The sequence below is a fragment of the Corylus avellana genome, chromosome 1, assembly GCF_965113065.1.
Source record: "Corylus avellana chromosome 1, dhCorAvel1.hap1.2, whole genome shotgun sequence".
NCBI classification, from domain to species: domain Eukaryota; kingdom Viridiplantae; phylum Streptophyta; class Magnoliopsida; order Fagales; family Betulaceae; genus Corylus; species Corylus avellana.
Window position 1 is genome coordinate 39128483 of NC_142490.1, and position 26187 is coordinate 39154669.

Sequence of the window (26187 nt, forward strand, 5' to 3'; positions counted from 1 at the left end):
AATTACAATTTGACCTTTAAAATCGTAGTTTAGCCTTTAAAATTTTGCATTTTTTAAAAAACACTTCTTTACCTGAGATTTGAAAACGCATATTTTCTTCGTTATCAAATCGTAATTTTTTTAAAACGCAATTTCAAACAATTCATTTTTTGCAATTTTGTTTAAAATCACACTTTTTGGCACCCTTATTATGCGAAATATTTAACTAAAAATTGGGTGGATTGTGGAATCAGAGTTTGAACTTATGACCTCTGATTCTTATACAATGTTAAATCACTACTTATTATTATTATTTTAAAAAAAAAAATTAACTTATAGAGAACGATAAATTTAAGAGTTAAATAAACTTAAGCCCATTGAACTATCAACTATTTTCGAAAAAGTCACATGAACCGACAAATGTGACATTTAGATATATCAAACTATAATTTTATTGCAGTTAAGCAACTTTTCAGTCATTCTTAAAAAAAAAAAAAAAAAACTCATATTTTCTTAAAAAAAAATATTAAATTATTTTTTTAAAAGAACTAAAATTTGATTAAAAAAAAATACTAAAATACATAGAGTAAGGTTTGACTAGTATAGAAAAAATTTGCATGAAATTTTGATTTTTAATTATAGTTTTTTAATTTTAATTTTTTTTTAAAAAGGAAAATTGTGGTATTTTTGGAAGAATGACCGAAAAGTAGCTTAATTGCAACAAAATAGTAATTCAATGTATCCAAGTGTCATGCCTATTAGTTCGTAATTCTTTTCTTAGAAATGGCTAAAGTTCAAGTAGCTTAAGTATATTTAACCATAAAGTTAGTCATTTAATTTATATTATAACACCTATATATATATATATATATATATATATATAATGTAGAAATTTCTATGAATGCTATTATGCTAGTAATGCAATTGTGCCGTAAGATTATCTAACAATCTTATAGTTTCCAATACTCTTATGATTTATTGAGGTGCTTATATGGTTGTTGGAGTATGAGTTTTTATTTTATATTTTTAAAATTTAATTTTAATTTATTTATTTTATTATGATATATACAAGCTCTTATTGAGTGACTAGTGACAGCACATAACATCACGTGCAAACAGTCTGTGAATTAAAGGTCCGGAATCCGTACAGTAACACATTGAGTAGAGGCATGCATGTTGGTGGTTTTGGAACTACACCTACCTTCTTTAATTTACTATCAACTTTTTAATGTCTTCTTATTAATGTTTACATTTTTATAACGTACTTTGTAGTTTGCAATGTCTCATTTTGTTTTGCTTTTTTTTTTTGTTACATCCTTAAAAAATAATATAATAAATATTTCACGTGACCTAAAATAGCAAAAATATCCCGCATAAAATAAATAATTTAGAAAAAAAAAAAGGAAAAAAGTTAAAATGACATTTTATATAACTTGTAAGTCACATGATGCACTTGCTGTCTATGTTAACAAAAAAATCATAATTGAAGGGATACGTTACAAATTGAGTAATAGATTGGTAGGGTACATTGTAAAAAAGTAATGTTATGTAGTCTTTACATTCATTTATCACATATAATTCACACCGGTTGATATTATCGTGTTTTAAGTAGCTTAGAACATCTTCAATGAGATGTCTAAAATCTACTTTTAGCCAAAATTTGGTTAAATTCTACAAAAAAATTAAAAAAATAAAAAGGCTCCATTAAGCTCTCCATTTCCCTCTCCATTTTAGGGCTTGTCGGACCTCTCCCCCACATTTGGAGAACAAAATCATTTCTGTATTCAATTTTTTATGTTTTTATATTTCCCCTCACGCTCTCTTTCCCTCTCCTTTATGGGTTTGTAACTTTATTGTATGCTTTTGAGAATAAAAACTGAATGAAGATTGAATAAAAATTACATTTAAATAGAATAGAGTAAAATTAGAGAGTTTATTATTTGGTACTTTTGTATAGCTGCTAGTTAAACTAGAAAAAGTGACGAGTTTTTTAACCAAATTTTAGCTAAAGAATATAAAGTTAATTGAGAATGCTCTTATTATGTCAGCCGCTTAAAAAAAAAAATAAAAGAAAGCCACTTAAAATATGCACGTCACGTCAACTGATATGAAATTGGTGTGATAAATAAGTGTGAAGGAAAACTAACATTATTCTTGCAAAAATTGAAATATTGATAGACACTATTAATTGAATGGCAGAATGAGCTAAAGTAAGTGTAGTTTTTTTTTTCCACGCCCTTAAAATTTCTCTTATATATAGACTCGTCATATATATATATATATATATATATATATATATATATATATATAATTTGGTACCAAAGTCTATTCAATACCTTTCACTCTACATCAAGCAAAAGAAAAGAAAAGAGATTTGAATGAATAATTTTGGCTTACCAACAATTCCCTACTAACGTTTTCCTTTTTAAAATTAATGAAAAATTAATATTGATAAAAAGGAAAGCTAATAATATTGGTTTATTACCAGATTGCTTTCAATCCTTTCCTCCCAAATCCTCAGTCCTCTTTGCTTCACAAAGGTCCTTAAAATGTAGGGCCATCTTCTGACTTCCTAGACATTAACAGTGTCTGCGTCCAATACTTATTGAGGAGTCTTGGCTAAATGGGGCCCGGGTCACAGCTCAAATTATATGCATGCAAGAGACCGTTGGTAAAGAGCATTCGTTCAATGGCTAATAAAAATTTTTAAATAGTCAGATTAGGAATTATTTGGATTTGAAGAAATGCCTGTAATTTTTATTGTTTAGACTACTGTGGTATGGCTCATAAAGAGTAAGTATTCCTATAGTCACGTTTAAATAATATAACAATAATTAATCACTCTGACCTACCATTTTCAGGAAAAAAAACATAAAGAAGACCGTTGCTACAGTTGAATAGCAATACCTGATGAAGAAGAAGAACCCTATATATAAAATAAATAAATAAAGGAAAAAGAAAATAGCAAAACCTGAAGAACAGCTAACGGACAGGACACAGAAGACACAGAAGAAGAGGTTGGTATACTTTTTGCATCGAATCGCGGAAGGTTGTCTGCACATAGATTTGGAAGCCCACCTTGAGAAGACATGCAATTAAAAAGTAAATTGAGAGTACCAAAGCAAATAGGAATGCTAGTTGTACAATATTGCTAGGGTTTCTAGCTCCAACTCAGATGCGTAGACCTACGAGAGTTTAAGACTTAGGGTTTCAAAATTATTTACTCGTAATTTGATAAAATCTTGATAAAGTTAAACTGCAGGGACCTCTACAATAATTTTTCCTATATCTTATAATTATATTTAGAATGCACACATAAAAAGCTATTTTTGTTGATTCATGTAGTAAAAAAACACTCCATCCTTTTGAATGATACTTGAACCTTATTCGTAATAAATGCTTCATTTGGAGCAGTATGGTTGTTAATAAATGCTTTATTTTAGAACCTTACTCTTAATAAATGCTTTTTTTTTTTTTTTTTTTTTTGGGTAACAACAAACATAACATAAAACAGAGAACAAACTTACAAAGGAAGGAGAGGGGGATCTTCCCACTACAAATGGGAATGGAGATGAGGGGGGAAAAAGAGAGTGGGAATACAGTCCGAGAAGACTCTTGTTGCGGCCCAGTATGTCAGATGATGGGCTCAGAAGTTTGTACTTCTGTTAACATTCCTAGCCTTCCAAGATGGAGAAGCTGGGACTAAAAGAAAAAAATCATAAATAACCTTCTCTATTTGCCAATCATGGGAGAGAGAAGGTTGCTGCAAGGGTGAAACAACTAACAAAGAGTCACCTTCAATACAGAAATTCTTGAGTTTTAAAGATATTGCTAGGGAGGCTGCAAGGAGAGCTGCTAGAGCTTCACCAAAGATAGGACTGCATGCAGGACTAATTTGAGAGATGGCTTTGATGATGCGGCCATTGGTGTCCCTACACACAGCAGCTTGAGCAGAAAAATTGTCTCTGATGGCAATGTCAAAGTTGATCTTGAAAGAACCTTTTTTTGGAGGCAACCAAACTTCAGTTTTTGGAGACAAAGTCTTCCAAGCAATAGCATGCTCCAAAGTAGTTTTTTTGATTTGGTTGGCCAGAGAAAGAACATCCGGAACAACCCCTTCATGGATAGCTTTGTTCCTGGAAAACCAAAGAAAGTCACAAAGCACTGCTGCATAAATTTGAAAGAGATGGGAATCAGCTAGGGGAATACTAAAGGAAGAATGAGGGAAGATAATACCTTTGACCCAACTAGAGAGGCTTAAAGAAGACCAAGTAGAGGGGTCAAGAGGCCAAAAAGATGTTCTCCAAGCCACCCTTGCAAAGATGCAATCAAAAAAGAGGTGAGGGAGAGAATCAACCTCAGAGTGGCATAGAGGGCAAAGGGATTCTGAAGGAGAGATATGAAAAACCTGGCTCAGCTTAGCTCTAGAGGGGACAATATCCCAAGCAATTTTCCAAAGAAAGAGTTTTAACCTAACATTGAGATTGAGTTTCTACAATTGTTTTCAGGTTTTTGAATCTAGTGGAGAGGTGGCTAAGCTAATTCTGTTTTTACTAATCAATTTATAAGCAGAACTAGAAGAGAAGAGACCATTGGAGGAAGGGGTCCAAGTGAACTCTGATTGGGAATGGGGAGAAGGGTGGATTTTGATTTTCTAGATTTTCTTAGTACTAAAGGGATCAAACAAGGAGAGTAAGAAGGGTGTTTTCCATAAACCATTAGGAGAGATGAGATCAGAAACCTTTAGGTTTGGTTGAGAAGTTGTACTGAGAGGGTTGGGAGAGGGAGTGAAATTAGGAAGAGTTGAAATCCAAGGGGAATTCCAAACAAGAAGGGAGGTATTTAAGTGAACTCTATTGTATGCACCTTGAGAGATAAGAGATTGGGATTTGAGGATGCCTTTCCAAAGCAAGGAGGGAGAAGAATGGGGAGGGGGGGGAGAGAAAAGATCCAGAAGAGAGATACTTACCTCGGAGTTGAGCCACCCATGTTGTGTCAGATTTTGTATGCATCTTCCATCCAAGCTTAGAGATGAGGGCTAAATTGATCTCACTCATTTTTTTGAATCCCAAACCTCCTTGATCCTTTGGTAAGCAAAGTGAATCCCAAGATTTGAGGGAAAGGTTTCTGGTTTTTTTTTTTAAGGGAACCCCACCAGAAGTTTTTGAAATTTATGTCCAAAGAGAGGCAAAGAGAAGTAGGGAGCATAAAAGAACTCATAGCATAGGAGGGAATGGTTGTAGCTACTGATTTGATGATGACCATTCTTTCTGCTTGGGATAGGGTTTTTGCACACCAACTATCAATCCTTTTGAGAACTCTATCCAAAATATTTTGGAAAGCAACTTTTTTTGAGCTGCCAAACAGAATGGGAAGGCCAAGGTAAATAGATTAAGAATGGCTAGAGTTATATGGAAGGATATCTAGGATGGTTGAGGAGGTAGTGTGATTCGTGTTTTTGCTAAACCTAATGGAGGATTTGAAACCATTGATGGACTAACCAGACCAAAGACAATATTTATCCAAGCATTTTTTGATGATGCATGCTTCCAAGTATGAGCTCTTGCCAAAGATGAGGAGGTCATCAGCAAAAAGGAGGTAATGAATGGCTGGAGCATTTCTTGAGATATGAAGACCATGGAGATTTCTTGCCCTTTCTTCTTTGAACATTAACCGAGAGAAAACCTCAGAGCCAAGGATGAAAAGGAAAGGAGAGAGAGGGTCTCCCTGCCTTAGGCCTCTTTCTGAAGAGAAATGACCGAAAGGGCTGCTATTAATGAGGATGGAGAAAGAGGAGGAAGTGATGCAAGTCTTGATCCATTTAATCCAAGTGGAATGAAACCCTAATTTGCTTATGATAGCCAAAATGAAACCCCATTCCATTTTATCAAAGGCTTTCTCCATGTCCATCTTGAAAAACATAAGACTACCTTTGCCTTTTTTGTTCTTGAAAGTGTGAAGCAACTCATGTGCAAGGATGGTGTTGTCTTGGATACTCCTTTTAGGCACAAAAGCTGGCTAAAGGGGGGAAATAATCTTAGGGAGCAAAGATTTCAATCTGTTGGAAAGAATCTTTGAAATGATCTTGTAACTAATATTGCACAAACTGACTGGCCTGAATTGATGAACAGAATGAGAGCCACATTGCTTTGGAACAAGGGAAATAAAAGTGTAATTTTGCTTATGTAAGAGATGATCATTTTGAAAAAAATTATAAATGCAGTCCAGCACTTCTTTCCTCACAGTTGACCAGTACGTTTTGTAGAAAATGGTAGTGAAGCCATCAAGACCCGGGGCTTTGGTAGAGCCAAGGCTAGAAAGGGCTTGGAAAATCTCTACTTCAGAGGGGATAGAGCAAAGTAAATTGTTGTCCTCTTCAGAGATGGTAGGGGAAAACAGGTCCAGCAATTCATCCTCCACATGAGGGAGAGAGGAGGAGAAAAGGTTTGAAAAATGAGATACAAAATTACCACCAATGGTAGCCTTATCTGAAACTCAATTCCCTGGACCGATCTTCAAGAAGTTGACAGCATTCGATCTTCTTTTAATAAGAGTAGATGTATGGAAATATTTGGTGTTGGGATCTTTGCAGGTCAACCGGATTTCCTGAGATTTTGACTTCCACAAAATCTCCTCTTTGAGCAGAAGATCAGCCAGGTCACATTTCAGTTTAGTTTCCTGAGACTGGGAAGAGGGATAAGGGGGGAATTGTTGGAGCTTATCAATAAGCATCAAAGTAGATTTAATCTTTAACTGGATGTGACCAAAATGATTAGAATTCGATTTCCTCAGGGTTGTCTTAAACTTTTTGAGCTTTTTGACCAGACAGTGAGCAGGGGAACCTGAGACTACAAGAGACCAGACTTCCTTGATAACCAGAACACAAGAGGGATCTTTAGTCTAAAATTCCTCAAATCTAAAGGGTCTTGGGAGGAAGGTGGAGGAGTTGGCTGTATTGAGGGTTATAGGGTTATGGTAAGAATCAAAAGCAGAGATATGAGTAATGGAAAATTCAGGATGGAGATAAACCCAGCTGGGGGTGGCTAAACCCCTATCCAATCTTTCTTTAATGATGGCTAAGCCTTGTCTATTGTTACTCCAAGTGAAAGGGTTTTCAGCAAATCCCAAACCTATTAAACCAAATTGATCAATAAACTGTCTGAAAGGGTAATTCGATGAGCTTGCAACAAGCCTGCCTCCCAACTTTTCAAACTTATCAATAACAAAATTAAAGTCACCTATACAAAGCCAGGGACTTACAAAACTTTCACCAGTAGAAGTGAAAAAGTCCCAAAAATTTAACTTATCCTTACTAGAAGAAGGACCATAGATACATGAAATGATCCAAGGTGAGTAAGGAGGATCCGAAAAACACCATGTAGTGATGTTATTTTTATTGGAAATAAAACATTTTAAGTCGACACCTATTAACCAGGCAAGAACTAGGCCACCACTAGAACCAGCAGGGGCAACATGAGACATGGAGAAGAAGCCAAGACTATTGAGAATGGAGGAGACTAGTTGGGGGGGAGGGGGGGGGGGGGGGGAGGGATTTGGTTTCAGAGAGGAAGAGAATATCAAGTCTATTATCACGAATCAAGACCCTTAGGCTATGAACTGCAGAGAGACGAGAGATCCCCCTGCAGTTTCAAGATAGAATTTTTATGAACCTTTGGGGGACACAAAGAGGTCCCCTGAGATTTTGGTGTTGACATAGCCTACGTCAACTGAAGGTGCATTGTGAATCACCTTTTCCTTTTTCAGGCTGCTTTATAGATGGAGCAAGCATAAGTCTTTGATGAGGTTCCTGGAGTGAAATCCATAAGGATAGGGGTTTCCAATTCTACTGGCAAAAAAGGGATTCCAGGACCTTTTTTGGAGGGGTTAAAGGTGAGAGGAAGACGGGTCCTTTTCCTTTGGAGAACTGTTTTCTGGGGTGATGGTGGATCAGTGTCTGGTTGAAAGGGATTTTCTGGTTTGATTCTATGAGGAGGATAGGGAGAGTTTCTGAGGTGTTTAGTATATTTTTGTATGACTCTTTTGGCGGGAGAAGATGGCAGGGGGGTGAGAGCTGTTGGGGGGCAACTACTTGAGAAAGGACAGCGTTATTTTGCATTTTGGTTATTTGAGAGATATGGGCTTCAGTTAAAGTAAGTGGGCTTTGAGTTTGAGTTGAGGCTGTGATGATAGGCCTAGTCTGAGTTTGGTTGGATAGCGATAGAGAGTTGTATGAGAGGGTTACATTGGTTAGAGAGTGGGGATCTGGAGTGAGTTGAGAGGATGGGTATTGGGAGCTGTGGGTAGGCCTGGGTATCGGTCAAAACGGTCCGGTTAAGGACCTTATCGGTTATTAACCGATAATTTTCGGTTAAACGGTTTATTAACCGATACCGAACCAATAAGAATTTTAACCGATAATTTCGGTTAAAACGGTACACGGTTAAACGGTCCGGTTAAACCGGTTAACCGATTTAACCGATAGCTTTATATTGATTTATTTTGTTGGGCCAAAAACCAAAAATGAGTTTTTTTTACTTTTGAGAGCCCAAATACTTTTTGTTGAGCTAAAATAATTTATTAAAAATGAGTTGTTTTAGGGACCAAATACTTTTTGTTGGGACCCAAATATTTGTTTTTTGGGCTAAAAATTGAAGCTTTTTTATATTGATCCACTTCAACTTTTTTTTTTTTTTTTTTTTTTAATTTTTTTTATATTATAAAATACATTTTTCCAAAGCAAATTGACTAATTAACACAATGAATGCTAATTAGACTAGCAAAACTAGTTAATGAAAAATGCTTTTACCAAAGACAAAGAAATCTCATCAAATGCCATAACTTAAAAAAAAAACATCAAGTCTATTATCATTCATTGTGTTAATATCAAGAGGGATTTGGTTTCAGAGAGGAAGAGAATATCAAGTCTATTATCACGAATCAAGACCCTTAGGCTATGAACTGCAGAGAGACGAGAGATCCCCCTGCAGTTTCAAGATAGAATTTTTATGAACCTTTGGGGGACACAAAGAGGTCCCCTGAGATTTTGGTGTTGACATAGCCTACGTCAACTGAAGGTGCATTGTGAATCACCTTTTCCTTTTTCAGGCTGCTTTATAGATGGAGCAAGCATAAGTCTTTGATGAGGTTCCTGGAGTGAAATCCATAAGGATAGGGGTTTCCAATTCTACTGGCAAAAAAGGGATTCCAGGACCTTTTTTGGAGGGGTTAAAGGTGAGAGGAAGACGGGTCCTTTTCCTTTGGAGAACTGTTTTCTGGGGTGATGGTGGATCAGTGTCTGGTTGAAAGGGATTTTCTGGTTTGATTCTATGAGGAGGATAGGGAGAGTTTCTGAGGTGTTTAGTATATTTTTGTATGACTCTTTTGGCGGGAGAAGATGGCAGGGGGGTGAGAGCTGTTGGGGGGCAACTACTTGAGAAAGGACAGCGTTATTTTGCATTTTGGTTATTTGAGAGATATGGGCTTCAGTTAAAGTAAGTGGGCTTTGAGTTTGAGTTGAGGCTGTGATGATAGGCCTAGTCTGAGTTTGGTTGGATAGCGATAGAGAGTTGTATGAGAGGGTTACATTGGTTAGAGAGTGGGGATCTGGAGTGAGTTGAGAGGATGGGTATTGGGAGCTGTGGGTAGGCCTGGGTATCGGTCAAAACGGTCCGGTTAAGGACCTTATCGGTTATTAACCGATAATTTTCGGTTAAACGGTTTATTAACCGATACCGAACCAATAAGAATTTTAACCGATAATTTCGGTTAAAACGGTACACGGTTAAACGGTCCGGTTAAACCGGTTAACCGATTTAACCGATAGCTTTATATTGATTTATTTTGTTGGGCCAAAAACCAAAAATGAGTTTTTTTTACTTTTGAGAGCCCAAATACTTTTTGTTGAGCTAAAATAATTTATTAAAAATGAGTTGTTTTAGGGACCAAATACTTTTTGTTGGGACCCAAATATTTGTTTTTTGGGCTAAAAATTGAAGCTTTTTTATATTGATCCACTTCAACTTTTTTTTTTTTTTTTTTTTAAATTTTTTTTATATTATAAAATACATTTTTCCAAAGCAAATTGACTAATTAACACAATGAATGCTAATTAGACTAGCAAAACTAGTTAATGAAAAATGCTTTTACCAAAGACAAAGAAATCTCATCAAATGCCATAACTTAAAAAAAAAACATCAAACCTACCCAAACCCAAATTAAAATAAAATTCATTAATGAATAATAAACAAAGTATTAACTAATTAAAGTCACTTAGCAAAAGGAAAATAAGTCATGGGCAACACCATTATAAAAAAAAAAAATAATAAAAAAAAAAAAAAAAAAAATCCGGTTTCTTATCGGTTAACCGGTTAACCGATAAGAACCGCTTAACCGGACCGGACCGGACCGGACCGAATTCCGGTATACTTTTTTTAACCGATAAGGATATCGGCATATCGGCTACGGTTTATATCGGTTCGGTCGAAGCCGGTAGACGGCCGGTTAAACGGTAACGGTTAATTTGCCCACCCCTAGCTGTGGGTGGCATTTAAACAGCGGTAGGTAAGGATATTTTGGTTGCAGGGGAAGCTGTTGGCTCTTATGACAGAGATGTAGGGTTTGAGTGGAACTGTATGGTGAGATTTTTGAGAGGATTGAGGAGGGTAGGTGTGATGTAAAAGCTGACAGGTTTTTTGGGAGGGAGATTGCTTCCATGTGGCTGAGTTAACTCACTGCCATGGCAGAGAATTTGAGAAGGATGAGTAAAAGATGAAGTTCCTTCCGAGAAACCCCAAGCATTGACAGGTTTGGGAGGAAGATTGGAGAATATGTTGACTTTAAGGGAGATTGCATACCTTTCTGGGAATTACTCCTCAAGAGGAGCCCGACAGCTATGGAGTTTGTGGCCAATTCTCCCACATGATGTGTAGTAGATATCCAGTCTTTCATACTTGAAAATAATCCACAGTGGCTCTCCTTCTTCTCTTTTCAAGGAGAAACTAGCTTTGAGAGGTTGGGTTACATCTATCTCAACTAACAATCTGAGGTAGCTTCTGAAAATTTTATTCCCCCCACTATCTTCGTCCACCTTGATGATAGTACCTAGACCTTTCCCAATAGCAATGGAATTCTTTAGACTCATGTTGAGTAGAGGAAGCGCATGGATTTGAATCCAGAAAGGGGACTTGTTGAATTGTAGTTCATTCATAGTAGTAGCAGGAGACTAACATTGAATTACTAACAAGAATCCATTGACATTCCAAGTGGTATGTTTGAAAATTTTTGAGATGTGTTCCTGTTTGGAGAATTTGAACAGGAAACGATTGGGGCCAAGCACAGCAAAAGAAAAAGGGACCGCAAGATCCCATGCTTTGACAAGAGCTGCATTGATAGATTGGTTATCGTGTGTTTTTTGAGGTAGAAGTTGTCAAACTGAAGGGAGACAATCTTCTATAACTTGAATTGTGGACCGTCTTTCAATTTGAGAGGATGAATCCTGGTAGGTAAGGGCCTCTGTTTGGGCTATTAGAGCTTGCATATCCATAGTAGAGATGGGAATAAAAGGAAAGAAAGAAGACTAGAACACAAGAAGAAGACAAGTCTTAGAGGGGAAGCAAAGTTCAAAGAGAGCTCACAGGAGGAGAGCGAGAGAGTTTCGAATGATAATTTCTTTAGTTCAATTATAAATGCTTTCTTTTAGAACCTTAAAATTAATAACTTGCTATTGAATGCTTTCTTTTAAGAACCTTAATCCAATGCTTTCTTTTAGAACAAAATTATCATTAGTCAAAAACTTGGTATTAAATGCTTCATTATTATTATTATTTTAAAAAAATGATGGTTGGAACAAAGACACAATTTTTAAAAAATATGACCATTAAGAAAATACAAATTTTTAAAGATATCGTCGTTACAAAAAGACAAATTTAGAAAAATATGATTGTTAAGAAATAACAAAGTTTAAAAAAATGACAAAAATTTCCTCCAAACCAGTATGGAGGAAATATCTTTATCCTCCAACCCTTTTTTTTTTTTTGAAATAGGAATCTTTGTAATTTCATTGATAATAAGATCCAAAGCATAAAACTCTTACATCATAAAGCATAAAAGTTCTGAAAAATCATAGTCCAAAGCTATGAGGTTACAACGTCATAAATATAATACAGATCTTACAATTACGTACTATTTATGACCTCAACTTTTCTGTATAACTGCGGTTAATACACAAATTTGATTTTGGGCAGACTAGATCTAATACATAGGTAGCTATATTTCCTAACCTTTATTTTCAGGCCGTGAGAGAAAATTCCTTATACCGATCTAATCCTTCTCAGTCTATCGATCGCTCATGAGGGCAGATTTAGAAGGAAGAAAACTCTTATTCAAAAACAAAAATACAAACAAACAACTAGCAAGCAACAACAGCAGCTGGGGTGAAGGAGACGATACGCACTAAAACCCCACCGATCTCAAGATAAGGACACGATAAGCATCAGCAACAGCCGGCATTGGCGCATGGCTGAGCGAAAACCGGTTGAGTAGAGTAGATCTAAGTTTGAAGACCTAGATCTAAAACCCCATTGATCTCAAGGAGGAGATGAGCGGCATAGCACGTTGGAAGAGACTGAAGTTGCTGGTCTGGTCGAAGAATACCTAAAAACAGCAAGAAATAAAAAACAAGGAAAAAACGAGAAGGGGAGGGGGAGGATAGGAGCGGGGAGTAGAGGGGAGGGGAAGAGGAGGAGGGAGCAGATTTTCTCTCTCATCTCCAACCCATTTAAAATAGTGTCAAGTGTCTATAAATATTAAAAACACACATTAAATTCTTAAGGTCATTGATAGCAGTTTACTATAGACACTTGGTACTATTTTAAATGGGTTGGAGGATATTTGGAGGAAATTTCTGTCATTTAAAAATATGATTGTTAGAGAAAGAATAAAAAATGAATATTTAATAGAATAGTGGAAGTTAATAACTAAAATACTGAGTCAGATGTAAGTAATTCTAAAAAATGGTAGCTAAAATAGAAAAAAAAGGTGATAGAGATTAATCGGTATGATATTAAAACAAATTAAACTTGAACCAAGTTTATATTTAGATAACAAATGCTAGGTGTTCTTCTAGTGTTCTCCTGGTGTCTTCTCGACTATGATGTGACTTTTAAAATTATCAATAGATTAAAAGTCAATAATGATAATCTCATATATATATATATATATATATATATATATATATGAGAAATGCTATGTGTTCTTCTAGTATTCTCTTGGTGTCTTCTCGACTATGATGTGACTTTTAAAATCACTAATAGATTAAAAGTCAATAATGATAATCTCAAATATATATATATATATACTTGTGTAAACTTGGTTTGTCAAATTTTAAAGCGAATTAAAGTTGAACCAAGTTTATATGAGATGAAATCCAACTATTAATGAACAACTCATTTCATCCATAGTTGTAAAACCACTATTTTATATTATCACTTTTTATTAGAATGAAACGGTTTAAATGTAAGGAGGAGAAAATATCAAAAATAAAATCTTGTATTTTAGGGTATTAAAAAAAAATCTTTCTATGATATCATTTTTATCAAATTAATTTCTAGACTTTATTTATTTATTTATTTTATTTATTATTTATTATTTATTATATTTATTTTTTTAACATATTCACACAAAAAAATGGGTAAGGGGATTCGATAGTAACTTCTACTTTATAAGGTATAGTCTATAGCCGCTTAAGCCATCCCTTTGGAACAATATTTTAGATTGATATCAATAGCTCATTCAGTTGAAGTATAATTACATTTTAAATAAAAAAAATATAAACCCCCTCGAAATTAGGGTCCTCTCCTATTTAAATGAATTAAAAATGATCCAATTTCAGGTGAAACGTGGAGGCCTTTTACAAGCCTCACCTCCTTTGCAAGGCATGGAGGTTGTGGAGACCCCAACGAGGGTGGGATGTCACGAAGGCTTTCTGCGACTTCCACTCCCTTTGGCGTAGGCCCTTCGCAACTGTTACCCCCTTATGTTTTATACGACAACTTTTATAGTAAAATGAATAAAATTAATACGGCATTGGACGGAAAAATATGTTTTATAATAGCCCAAATCATAGGGATTAATCGGTAAAATAAAAACCATTGAGATCTTTTCTTGGTGATTGGCTGAAGTAGAAGCCCTTTTTATTCTTTTTTTTTTTTTTTTTAACAAATTCATCCAAAAAAATATTTAAGGGTGGTCGGACCGCCTCTTCGGGTAGTTGGGTGAAGAAGCTTTTTTTTATGCAACAAGCCCTACTCTTCCCGTGAACCTCTATTGTCTGGTCACGGGCTTGAATGGAACTCATAATTGCTGGAAGAGCCTGGCTTAGGTTAAGCATAACAAGTGATCTAAAAGGGCAGAAAAGTGATCATTTTCAGGAATTAGGCAGGGAACTTTTGGAATTTTAACACACATACATACAACTCAGTGACTCATTGGGGCTTCATTTTCAGGCCAATGAACGATGTTTGTCTACCATAAATCAATGACAGACAGAATGGATGATTTGTCTTCAAGCAATAAAGTGTAAAATGTGAATTGATTGACCCACATGACATTGAAGTTTCTGCCTGCCATCACTTTCCTTTTCTATATGTTGTCCATTTGAAGTTTCTACCAGCCAAAGGGAAAAATGTCTAAATCTGTCCCTCTATACAAACTACAGTACATGGGTCTTTGATGCCAGATTAAGAATTGTAATCGAAGATATTTGTTAGTTGTGTAAAACAAGATAATGTTTTGAGCAATAATGCTAGAAGCCATGGACATCTAGAGAGCTTGGGAAAAAAGAAAAAAAACAAAGACATGGACAACTAGACAAGAATAGAGAATAATAAGAAGCTATGACATATGAAAATTAAATGCAACCCTCCTAAGTTTGGGACCAAGATCCGGATCCTCTTTTCATGGTTAATATTTTATTTTGTTACATTTAACGGTATATATAGTACTACATCCTATAAAATTTTTAAATAATCTGACAACATATTCATTATTTAGTTAACTTATACATTATTAGATTTGTAAAATCTAATATGACCATAAAATATCTCATCTCTATTTCACTAGAACTGATGAGAATCCTATTTCCCTAACACAACAACGAACATGCCCCAACAGCTAGGTCAAAAACCTTATTGATACTTTAAGATCCACTGGTATATAAGACATAATTGGCAAAAGCTCAAACCATTAGCCAGTAAAACATTCAATTATGACATCATTTACACTGATATATATACCAATTTTAAATCTTGATCAATAAAATGGATATTGTTTCCATATAAAATGGAGATAATCCTTGTCCTTAGGGGAGGGGGTATCATTCCACATGAGAAAATAAAAAAGGACAAAAGCTGGTATATTTGCCATATACATTACAAACATCTCAAATAACTGAACATATTGACACTTTTGAAAATTATTTAAGAGTGAATATAATAAAAAAGAATCGTAATAAATTAATCTACTTTCTACAAATGTCAGATCCAACAAGCTCGAGCCGCACAGAGTCACGGGTCAACTGAACTTGGCAGGCACTGTGGTGGTAGTGAGGACCCCGTGGAATTGCATAAGGCCCAACAACAGCAAAAATCATTTGACAGAACATTCCAACCTACATGCTGGCATTTGGACCCACGAAGTAAGGTTTAATCAAAGGAGTTGCCACTCATCATCATGTGCATGACCCTCAGCATCATTGATAGGCTCCACACCAAAGGAATCATCTTTTTGAATCCCATCAGTGTCAACCAACAGTTCAGGGTGACTAACTGGCTTAGACAAATTATGTTTCTGAGCCACGGTGAATAATGGAGCACCATTTGATTCATCTGCCAGCTTGGAAGCCCGGAGACAAAAATCATCAAAATCATCTGTCAACCAGGAAAACATACCACAGTCAATAAAAGATTTGTCCTGGTCGGTGACAAGCAGAACCATGGAATTTCAATCGAGATGATCAGCAAACCTTTGTCTCGACAATAAAATCCAATTGCCAAGGATGAATCAATCAAGTCTAATGATATGTGCCGTATGATACTGAGAGAGAGAGAGAGAGGGAGGGAGAGAATTAGTAAGAAAATAAAAAGAAACCAAGTGTGGGAAATACTCAGTAATAAGCTTACTTGCAGTGATACGATGAAGTATCAGCCTCAAAATCATCCCTATTGATGTTAACTACCTGATAAGAAATGGCATTAAAATACCATAGTCAGCCGTGAATGCAACCAGAATCGCATTATCCTCAATATCCAGCTTAAAATGTAAAATAATAAGCATATTTCCTGCATATCAAGACAGATAGCCACGCAAAAAGAACAAACGAAGAAGACAGGAGGGAATGAAGTGATGGTAACAAAGACGAAAAAGAAATGCACAAATGACAAAGCAAGATGCTGGGGCTAATATTCGACCATCCATCTAGGGTTTTTGGTCAAAACATCTTTTATTTCTCTACTCAAACTAGAAAAACTAGTTACTAAGCATTATTGATTGGAAAGATCAATGAGGCTCAAGAAAGTTGAATATTTTGCGTATATGTGGGAATTTTTAATTCAAGAACACAGTAAATCCCTACGGGACAAAACATAATCATGTTTCTCCATTGAGCTAATTGGTTTTTGTGGGTGATGTTGCTAATGTGGATGGACTGGCAGATATTATGGGTTCTGGGATCTCCCCTTTGCCTTTGAAGTATCTTGGTTTTCTGTTGGGAGCCTCCTATAAGACCAAGTATATTTGGAATGGCATTATCGAAAAGGTAGACCGTTGATTGGCTAGTTGGAAAATGATGCATTGTTTTTTTAAGGGTGGTAGGTTTTACCTTTGATAATGAGCACAATTTCCAATCTACCTACGCACTTCACGTCCCTCTTTCCTTTTCCCGTGGGTATTGCAAACCCTATTGAGAAGCTTGAACGTGATTTCTTATGACGTGGACTAGGGAAAGAGTTCAAATATCACCTGGTAAGCTAGTCCAATGTTTGTTTTCTGATCTCTGAAGGAGGGTTAGGGGTTCAGAACTTGTTAGTTAAGTGTTTTCTCATGTATACTTCCTATGTACTTGAAGACGCATTACGCTTTTAATGATATTTCTATTACTTATAAAAAAATATATTCTCCATAAAATCACAAGCCATCATGTTGCTCTCACCATATGCCTTCCTCTAATTCCTATAGTTTGACAATTAAAATAAATAAAAATTTTATTTCAAAGAGATCTACTCTCATGGAGGAGGTGAGTTAGAGGCAGAAGGTGTTGTGGTTAAGGGAGAGTAAGTGGTTAAGGGAGAGTAATAACTGTGCTAAATTCTTTCACACTATAGATAACTCCAATAGAAGAAAAAACTCCATTGACTCTTTATTGATTGGCGACAGACTTTCTACTAACTAGGTAGAGATCAATGAGCAAATTATCCAGCTTTATCAAAAGTTATATACTGGGCAATGTAGTTGGAGGCAGTTGGTGGATGGTCTTTCATTTTATTCCATTCTAGGCAGTTGGTGGAGAGAGATTTTGAGGAGGAGGTGAAGAAGGTAGTTAAAGTGATGAATGGTGACTAGGTGTTGGGCCTGATAGTTTCTATGGCGTTCTTCCAGTTTTGATAGGATGTTTTAAAAGTGGATATCATGAAGGTTTTTGGTGACTTCCATGCTAGAGATAACTTTGAGAGGAGATGCTTTGTTTATTACTTTCATTCTGAAGATTTCAGAGACTGTCGACCTTAAAGACTTTTGCCCGATTAGTCTTGTGGGAGGCATCTACAAAATTATTGTAAAGATTCTAGCAAAAAGGCTTAAGATGCTGTTGGAAAATATCATATCTAAATCCCAAAATGCATTCATAAGAGGTAGGCAAATCCTAGATCCTCTTCTTATAGCCAATGAATGCCTTGATAGTATATTAAGATATGGTGAGCAGGGTGTTATTTGGAAAATCGATCTAACAAAAACTTATAATCATGTTAATTGGGACTTTCTGTTGTATATGCTGAGGAGGTGTAGTTTTGGGGAGAAATGGTGCTCTTGGGTAGATCATTACATTTCCTCGGTGCGTTTCTTGATTTTGGTAAACAACACTCCAACAATCTTTTTCCGTAGCTCATGTGGCTTGAGACAAGGGGATCCCTTGTCCCCCTTGTTGGTTGTCCATGTGATGGACGCATTAGGTAAAATGATTTCTCCTACTGTGAGTGGGGGGTGGTTGTCTGGTTTCTCTATGGGTAATGTTGGTGGGTTTGTTTTCTCTCACCTTTTGTTTGTTGATGATACCTTGATCTTTTGTGGTGCTCATCCAGCTCATCCTTGTCATTTGCATTGCTTATTCCTTTGCTTTGAAGCTACTTCGGGCTTAAAGATTAACTTGGCTGAATTAAAATTGGTTCATGTGAGAAATGTTGAACATGTGGAAAGGTTGGATGGAATTCTAGATTGTGGGGTTTCTTCTAAACTGGTGAAGTATCTCCGCCTGCTATTGGGGGCTTCCTGCAAGGCCAAGCATTTTTTGGAAGGCGTTATTGAGAAGAAAGAAAGTCGATTGGCTAGTTGAAAAATGATGTATTTGTCCAACAGTGTTAGGGTATACCTTTATAAAGAGTACCCTTGCCAATTTGTCTACGTATTTCATGTCCCTCTTCCTCTCCCGTCAAGTGTTACTAACCGTATTCAGAAGCTCCAACATGATTTCTTATGGGATGGGCTAGGTAAAGAGTTCAAATATAACTTTGTTAATTGGTCCAAGGTTTGTTCCCAATTGGTCCAAGGTTTGTTCCCCGCTCTCTAAGGGAGGGTTGGGTATTAGAAACTTGCTGGTGTTCAATCGTTCTTCTTAGGTAAATGGCTGTGGCGCTATAAGCTTGAGAGAGAGGCTTCCTGGAGAGTGGCGGTGGACTCTAAATTTGGCAATTCATGAGGCGGGTAGTGTTCTCTTAAACCCTCTAGAGCATTTGGGGTGGTGTTATAGAAGAATATTAGGAAAGGTTGGAAGAATTTTTTGTGTCATGCCAGATTTGAGCTGGAAGATGGTTCCAAGATTAGATTTTGGTATGAGCAATGGTGTGGGGATGTGGCCCTAAAGGAGACTTTTCCAGCTTTATTTGTTATTGCTCGTGAAAAGAATTGCAGCACACTTGGAGTTTTATGGTGGTTTCAACCAGTGGGAATGTAAGCTTCAATAGAGCGGGGCTCATGATTGGAAGATGAATGTCTTTACCTCATTTTTTCAAGTGTTGTACTCAGTTAGAGTGAGACAAGAAAGTGAAGATAAGTTGTGGTAGGTCCCCTCCAAAAGAAAGTTATTTAATGTCAAATCCTTTTATTGCTCCATGGTTTGTGGTGAAGGATGCTGCTTCCCTTGAAAGAGTGGGTGATGGACTAAGGCTCCTTCGAGGGCGGCCTTTTTTCGCACGATCGGCAGCTTTAGGTAAGATACCATGGATAACTTCAGGAAGTGACATATCATTGTGGTGGACAAATGTTCCGTGTTTAAGAGGAATGTGGAGTCCATGGACCATTTTCTTCTTCATTGTGAAGTGGCTTAGCTATTTAGATTGCCTTTTTCAGTCATTTTGGACTGTCTTGAGTTATGCCTAGACGTGTAGTTGATCTGTATGCTTGTTGGTGGACCTTTGGCAGTCCGCGGAGTGTTGCTATGTAGAAGATGGTGTCTACTTGCCTTTTATGGTGTTTATGGAAGGAAATAAATGATAGAAGTTTTGAGGATCGAGAGAGGACTTTGGAGGGGATTAAATCCTTATTCTTCAAGACTTTGTATTTGTGGATGTGGACAACTGCTTATGTGTTTTCTTTGTGAATTAGTTATAGTGATTTACTTATTCTTTTTGCGCCTTCTAATTAGGTGTTTATTTTTGTATACTTCTTATGTACTTAAGGCTGTCTTACGCTTTTAATGATATTTGTCAATTACTTATCAAAAAATTTCATTTTGTTCCATATATTCTTTTATGGTAAGTAAGTTCCTCAATCTAGTTGTATCCATCTAACACATGTATCTAGTACATATACAAGTATTTGGATAGGAAGTAATGAATTCAAGTTATGCTGTTACCAGTTGAACATCATGTGGATCAAGGAAGAGAGCTTTTTCATCTTGCACACCAACGATGTAAGTTGAAGCCCCAGGCTTCCCACCCAAGATGCCAAGGCTCTGTGGAAACATAAATGTTGCCCGCAGTGATGGAATATACCTGGAAAGAATATAAGAAACATTGAGCAATTGATACTTATGCTAGCAAGCACAATACTATAAGTTATAAATTTCACTGATCTTATTGTTAAGTTAATGTACTTGTTACTACTTTCTAGTTTCTACATAAGCTTTTTTTGAGGATCATACAGAAAAGGTCTCTTGATCTCACTAATATGAGTAAAATAGGATCATCATCAAATGTCTGCTCATGTCCATGAGCAATGAAATTCCTGGAAAATCAAGTTCATGCTTCTTCAATCTATAGGTACATAGAAGATTTGACTAATTGTTACCAAGGGTCACCAAATGGCATCTCCTCTCCCCAACATAGGGTGGAGGATATGTCATGGGTTCAATCCCATGTGGATGCATGTGTTGTATTTAACTAACAAACAATATTGTAACTAATTTTAAAGCGGTCAACTCCTACTTATCTCACCCAAACCTTGCCATCTTCTACTCTAGCTAGCCTTTTAGCTTAACTATAAGAACTTTATGATGACTTCCGAATTCCCAATATACCGATTTACTATTTCAAAAATTATACAACTGAAACCAGAGAGTGTATGGATATATTCAAGGGAAACTGGGTAGAAAAAAGGCTCCTGTCAAGTCTTTCGTCAAGTAGATGGATAAGATGCATCTATGATGCATGAAGAAACTGCAGAAGTCTTCCTAAGTTTCTTGATCTGATGTATACATAAAATTATTTTGAGAAATAACTTTTTAAAAAAATGTTAATAATCTTGCAGTTTAACCCTCTTGGCCTTGCTGCCTTGGTATGGACAAATGGTGACCCCAAAGCCTCATAGGAACACAAACTTGAAGCTCCAACAATCACAAAAGTAAGCCAAATATGAGTTAAATAATGAGAGAGTGATCAAGCAATGAAGCAACAACAAAAGTTTCAAGATACCGCGTAGCTAATAAATGCTAATTCATGAGATTCGCAATATGAACCAAGTGACTATAGAATCGCAGCTCAACAAAAGCAGTTATTAACATGAGTTAAGATAGTTATGCTTTTAGATTCTACAATTCCCTATGAATATAAGGAAGTAGATAAGGGGCAATAAGCGGAAATTTCTCTATCTTCCGAACCTGGGATTGACTTTTTCAGGTCCGAGAACCAAAGGAACAAGTAAAAGAATGGGCGTCCAATCAGCTTGACCTCTTGAAAATTCGAAACAATGTCTTGAGACATCATCAATGCAAAGAACTGGAGCTCCACCTCGCTCCCCATCTTCATCTCCAGAAACAATATAAACAGCCATAGGAAGTGGCAGGTCCTCAAGGTCAGTTACCTCTCTTTTAATGCGGGCTAGAGTTTCCCATGTGCGACACATGGCATAAGGGCCCACCCATGACCCAGCAGCCAGGTCATAAGCCTTTCCGGCTTGAAGAAGATTGTGGATAGAAAAAGGTGATGCCTCAGAATCACCAAAAGAGTGCAGAATCTCAATATATTCTCGATCCAATGGCTGTGCATGTGATACAAAGAAACCATCAAAAGGTACATACTGGAAGATAAATTAGATTCTAATTGACTTTTTTCAGGAAGAAAAAGATAATTTAAGCACTAAATATCACATTTTTACAACATCCACCTCACCTTTTGCAGAGGTTTCCTCCAGGATCTACCTAATCGATGAAAAAGCAATGCCTACACAGAAAAAGCATGATTACAACAAGAAACAACCTCATGACCAATTAACCTGAATATCATACTAAAATAATATGATACTACTGATAATAACTATTAATTAGGAGAAAATAAAGCAGAAGCATACCTGAGCAGCAAGCATCTGACTACTGCGAAGCATGCAACCCCAGTTTACATCACTGGTATACTTTGTATCTCCAATAGCAGCAAAACCTGTAGGAAAACAGAGATAGTAGTTTCATTCCAGCAATTCCAATTTGCAAAAGCTTTCTTTTCAGATCTTAGAAAGGAGAATATTTTACGAAAGAAACCTTTACGATATGTCATCAAAATTCTTGATGAAAAGTCTTGTTCAAATCCTGCTAATCCATTGCTAGTATCAGTATCTCCAGATGACTCATCCTGTGAGATTCTATAGCACACACCTAAAAGCCATATGTCACTTGTTGAGCTAGAAATGCCAGTCCTGCTTGAACCGAGCACTCGTTCGTGAAGTCTCCTCATTGAGCCAGTAGCCACAGCTTTTCTCACAGCTGCTGTCCACCCATTATGTCTAGTATGAACTGCCTTTTTTTCACAAACCGATGAATCACTATGAACTGCCTTGTTTTCACAAGCTGATGGTTCACTATGTGTTTCAAAGATCGAGAAAGCTGAAGCAAAGAAACTTGACCATAAGGAGGCTTTGGGGAACTTGCTATCACTGGATACAGGGTCTGAACAAACAGATGGTGGACTACTATTTGATGTATCAGTTAAACTTTTAGAAGAACATTTTGAAGCAACAGCCCTCTCAAAGAAACCCTTCATTACCTAGTCATAAAGCGTCATACAATGATGGAATCGGCTCATAGAAGCAAATGCCAGCTTTATTATTTATCTGCAAGTAAGAGATAAAAATAGAAATAAGCTCCAAACAGAAACCAAGAGAATAAAATATATATGATAACATAGGGAAGCACATTAATGATTGTGAAATAATAAAAGTACATATTTAATTCAGTACAAATTTGTGTTCTCAAATCTCCAATACTCTTAATATTATGTCAGTCTGGCTGAACTATCTTAGAAAAGAATCTATACTGAGAATAGGAGAGTGAATGCATGAAAAACAGAAAGTAAAGAGTCCTATGCACAAACTGATTCAAGCCACATTTAAAAAATTGTCGACTATGTGGACCACTGAAGAAAATTCGTTGGTAAATTGAAAATTGTTTTTAAAAAGCAAAAAACCGAGAAGTGTTTTCAAAACATAAAAGAAACAAAATCCAAAAAAAAAAAAAAAAAAAAAACTTTTGGCTAACCTTTACAAGTGGTGACCGCCACCCCTTCACATTGAAGGAGGGCAAGTGGATCTCCTCCTCCTCAAGGTAGCCTCCACACCTAAAAAAGTGAGCATATGTTTCAAAACATGCATGCGTAGTGTTTCATTTCAAAAAAGTGTTGTGTTTTGAAAAGTATTTTGTGGTTTGTTTTGCAAATATGTGTTAGTGGTGGGGGCCACATCTAAAAACCGTTTGTCTGAAAAGAGTTTTTCAATGTTTGAAAAGTAAAACAGTTTTTGAAAACTTTGCCAAACACCCCATGTCCAAACCCCTTAAGGTTGGTTACCCAAATCCTTCTTTGCCACGCACCTCTACCCAGAGCATCATTTGTTTCAGGCCCTATACACAACTCTAAAAAAAAAATGCCTTCTTTATCACCACCATTTCTAAAACAGAAAAAAAAAAAAAAAAAAAAAAAAAAAAAAAAAAAAAAATTGAAATCCCAAAAGACTCAGGTATAAGATAAAGAATACAAGCAAGAATATGGAACAACTGAAGAGCGAGGGTCTGTATACATAATAGCTGAACTGAACACAATACATCCTAATGACTTAGCATCAGCTGCACAATCCTGTTTCGTCATTCAGCTCACATCTTAATAGTACTTATCCACAACTTCCCTGATAATTATACCCTAACTTCAACATTCCACATAACAATTACATCAATTAGATAAAATGATTCATATGCAGAACTTCAAAGAACAGAATTCCTCTTCTTCTCTTAGTACAACTTCAATTTCCAAAATTGTACTCTCTCTCTCTCTCTCTCTGGTGGGAGCATCTTAACTTAACAAAGGTTAATCCCAATAAGATGGCTAAACCAAGTGAACTGTTTTCTGTCCAACTCAATCTAAGGCCAGTTCCTCTTTCAATATTTAGCTATGTTAACCACTTATATGTTAACCGAAGCATTTAGCAGGAATATGTCTCTAGTATGGGCACATCACCTCAGAATTACAATAAACAATTCTAACATCTTTTGAATAACAGTGGCCAACCAATGACCAAATTCCCTCGTAAAATCCGAAAAAACCCATCTTTGTATCTTTTCACTTGGAAAAGGGAAAATATTTTCAGGCTTGCTGAAGAGAACTTAAAACTCGAAGCAGGAATATGAATGATTAAGCACACTATTTACAACGAATACAATAATATTCCATCACATGACTATTGGGCATTGGCACATTGAATGGCCAAGCTAAATAACTAACTATTTTCATATATCTTTCTGATACATACACTAAATTCCCAACTTATTCTTAATCTTGGGCGGGCAAGAACATCATGGTTAGCAGCACCACCACTACAAACCAATGAAACTACCAACAGCAAGGCTTGCTCTTTCAATTTGACATTATATAGACAGAAACGGCTCAGCCATATAAGTTTCTTCCAATCAAGCAGTAATTGCTAATGACCACTATCTGGGATTCATTGAGAAACCTATAGCCCCACCTTTTGTCCCCCAAACTCGCTTTCCTTAGTTCCCTAATAAGGCTATACCCCCAACACTCAGGGATCTGACGATGACAATAATAATAACATAAAAATAAACGCAAATAGAGTCCAGAAAAGAGAAAGTGATTGGGATCTGAAAGCATCATAGCATTTGTTAGAAAAGTGATTTAAGCATCCAACAAATTCATTCAATTCAGAGACATAACAAAAACAAAACAAGAAAAATGCTCCTCGCTGCCATAATTTCAAGCAGCACCAACAAAAAAAAAAAAAAAACCATATAATTCAAAATCCCCACCAATAAAAAAAAAAAAAAAAAGAAGCCCAAAGTATATATGATGATGTATGGGGAAAGGAAAGAGAGAACAGAAAGAAAAGGATAGCTTACCTAAAAAAATTTGCTGAATTTGAATCTGATAAAAATGATGGTGGATGTTTATGCTTTTGGGGTTGGATTGGTGGGGGGTGGTGTCGTGGCTTATTCTCTAAAAGGATTCAATTTTGTTATGGTGAATGATGGAGGAGAAATTTCATATGCGTACGGAATCACCCGAGACCAAAAACCAAACACTCGTCCCGACTCCAGGAGGTCTCTCAGCTTGTTTTGGAATCTAGGACTTCGAAATTCGGGACGAACTAATAAAACCAACAATTCCAACTCTAAATAATGTTTTTTTTTTTTTTGGTATTGGGTTTGTGAACACGGCCAATTAAGTAAAGTAGTCCGGAGGCCCATCCATTTTAGCGCAAAACACAAAAAGGCTCCTGGGCCTGGCCCAGCTCAAACGAGTGATTGAGGCCTGGCCCAGCTCTAAGAATGTGTATATTTATTTATTTATTTATTTTTCATACAAGTAAGAATGTGTTTAGATTGAATTGAGGTCCCCTTACTTACTATCTATGAGTCAAAAGGTTGTTTTCACTAGTTTATAGTAAAAATAAGTAAAAAAAAAAAAAAATCTTTTTTATTTTACTAGCCATCGTGTCAAGGGAATTGACTAGCTGCTAAATTATTAAAAAAAGAAAAAGAAAAAGGCTTTTTAATTAACGGAATAAATTCTTAGAATAGAATAGTTATTCACATAGAGGAATGATTCACGTCAATGTTTCTTTTCCATCTCATCTTATAAATTTAATATATCTACCCTCCTTTATTTCTGGTAATATTATAGTTATTTTTTTTCCTAATAAAAAAAGCATTTTGTGTAGCAAACGAGGCTTAAGGAACTTGCTAAGCAATATAGCTCCTTAAGACATTAAAAAAAAAAAAAAAAAACTAATTAAAAATACAAATGTTTCTCTCTATTCTTCATTATTTTTTTTGGGTGAACAAAAGTAATGATGAGAAAATAATGCACCTGGGATTACTCTTTCAGATTCTCCTGGAAAAAAATTAATTAGTTTATGAACTTTTTCGTGTGACTTTTATTCTTTTACGAATTCATCATCACTTTTTAAATAAATTAAACATTTATTTTTAAAAATTTGAAAGCGTCAACATTT

General features: G+C 36.0%; 1 protein-coding gene across 2 annotated transcripts; it reads right to left on the reverse strand.

The window, feature by feature from the left end:
• Positions 1–15264: 15264 nt before the first annotated feature.
• On the reverse strand, positions 15265–25307 carry LOC132170545 (cysteine protease ATG4). Of its 2 annotated transcripts, XM_059581557.2 has the most exons (10): positions 25073–25307; positions 23204–23282; positions 22211–22779; positions 22027–22112; positions 21849–21899; positions 21338–21717; positions 20096–20234; positions 16155–16210; positions 15998–16068; positions 15265–15902 (listed from the first exon to the last, which is right to left on the reverse strand). In XM_059581557.2, exons 3-10 carry the CDS (start codon positions 22707–22709, stop codon positions 15682–15684), a joined length of 1503 nt encoding a protein of 500 aa, XP_059437540.2. In that variant the 5' UTR covers positions 22710–22779; positions 23204–23282; positions 25073–25307; the 3' UTR covers positions 15265–15681. The 2 variants fall into 2 exon arrangements, with proteins under 2 accessions (XP_059437540.2, XP_059437541.2); XM_059581558.2 differs by lacking the exon at positions 23204–23282.
• Positions 25308–26187: the final 880 nt, after the last annotated feature.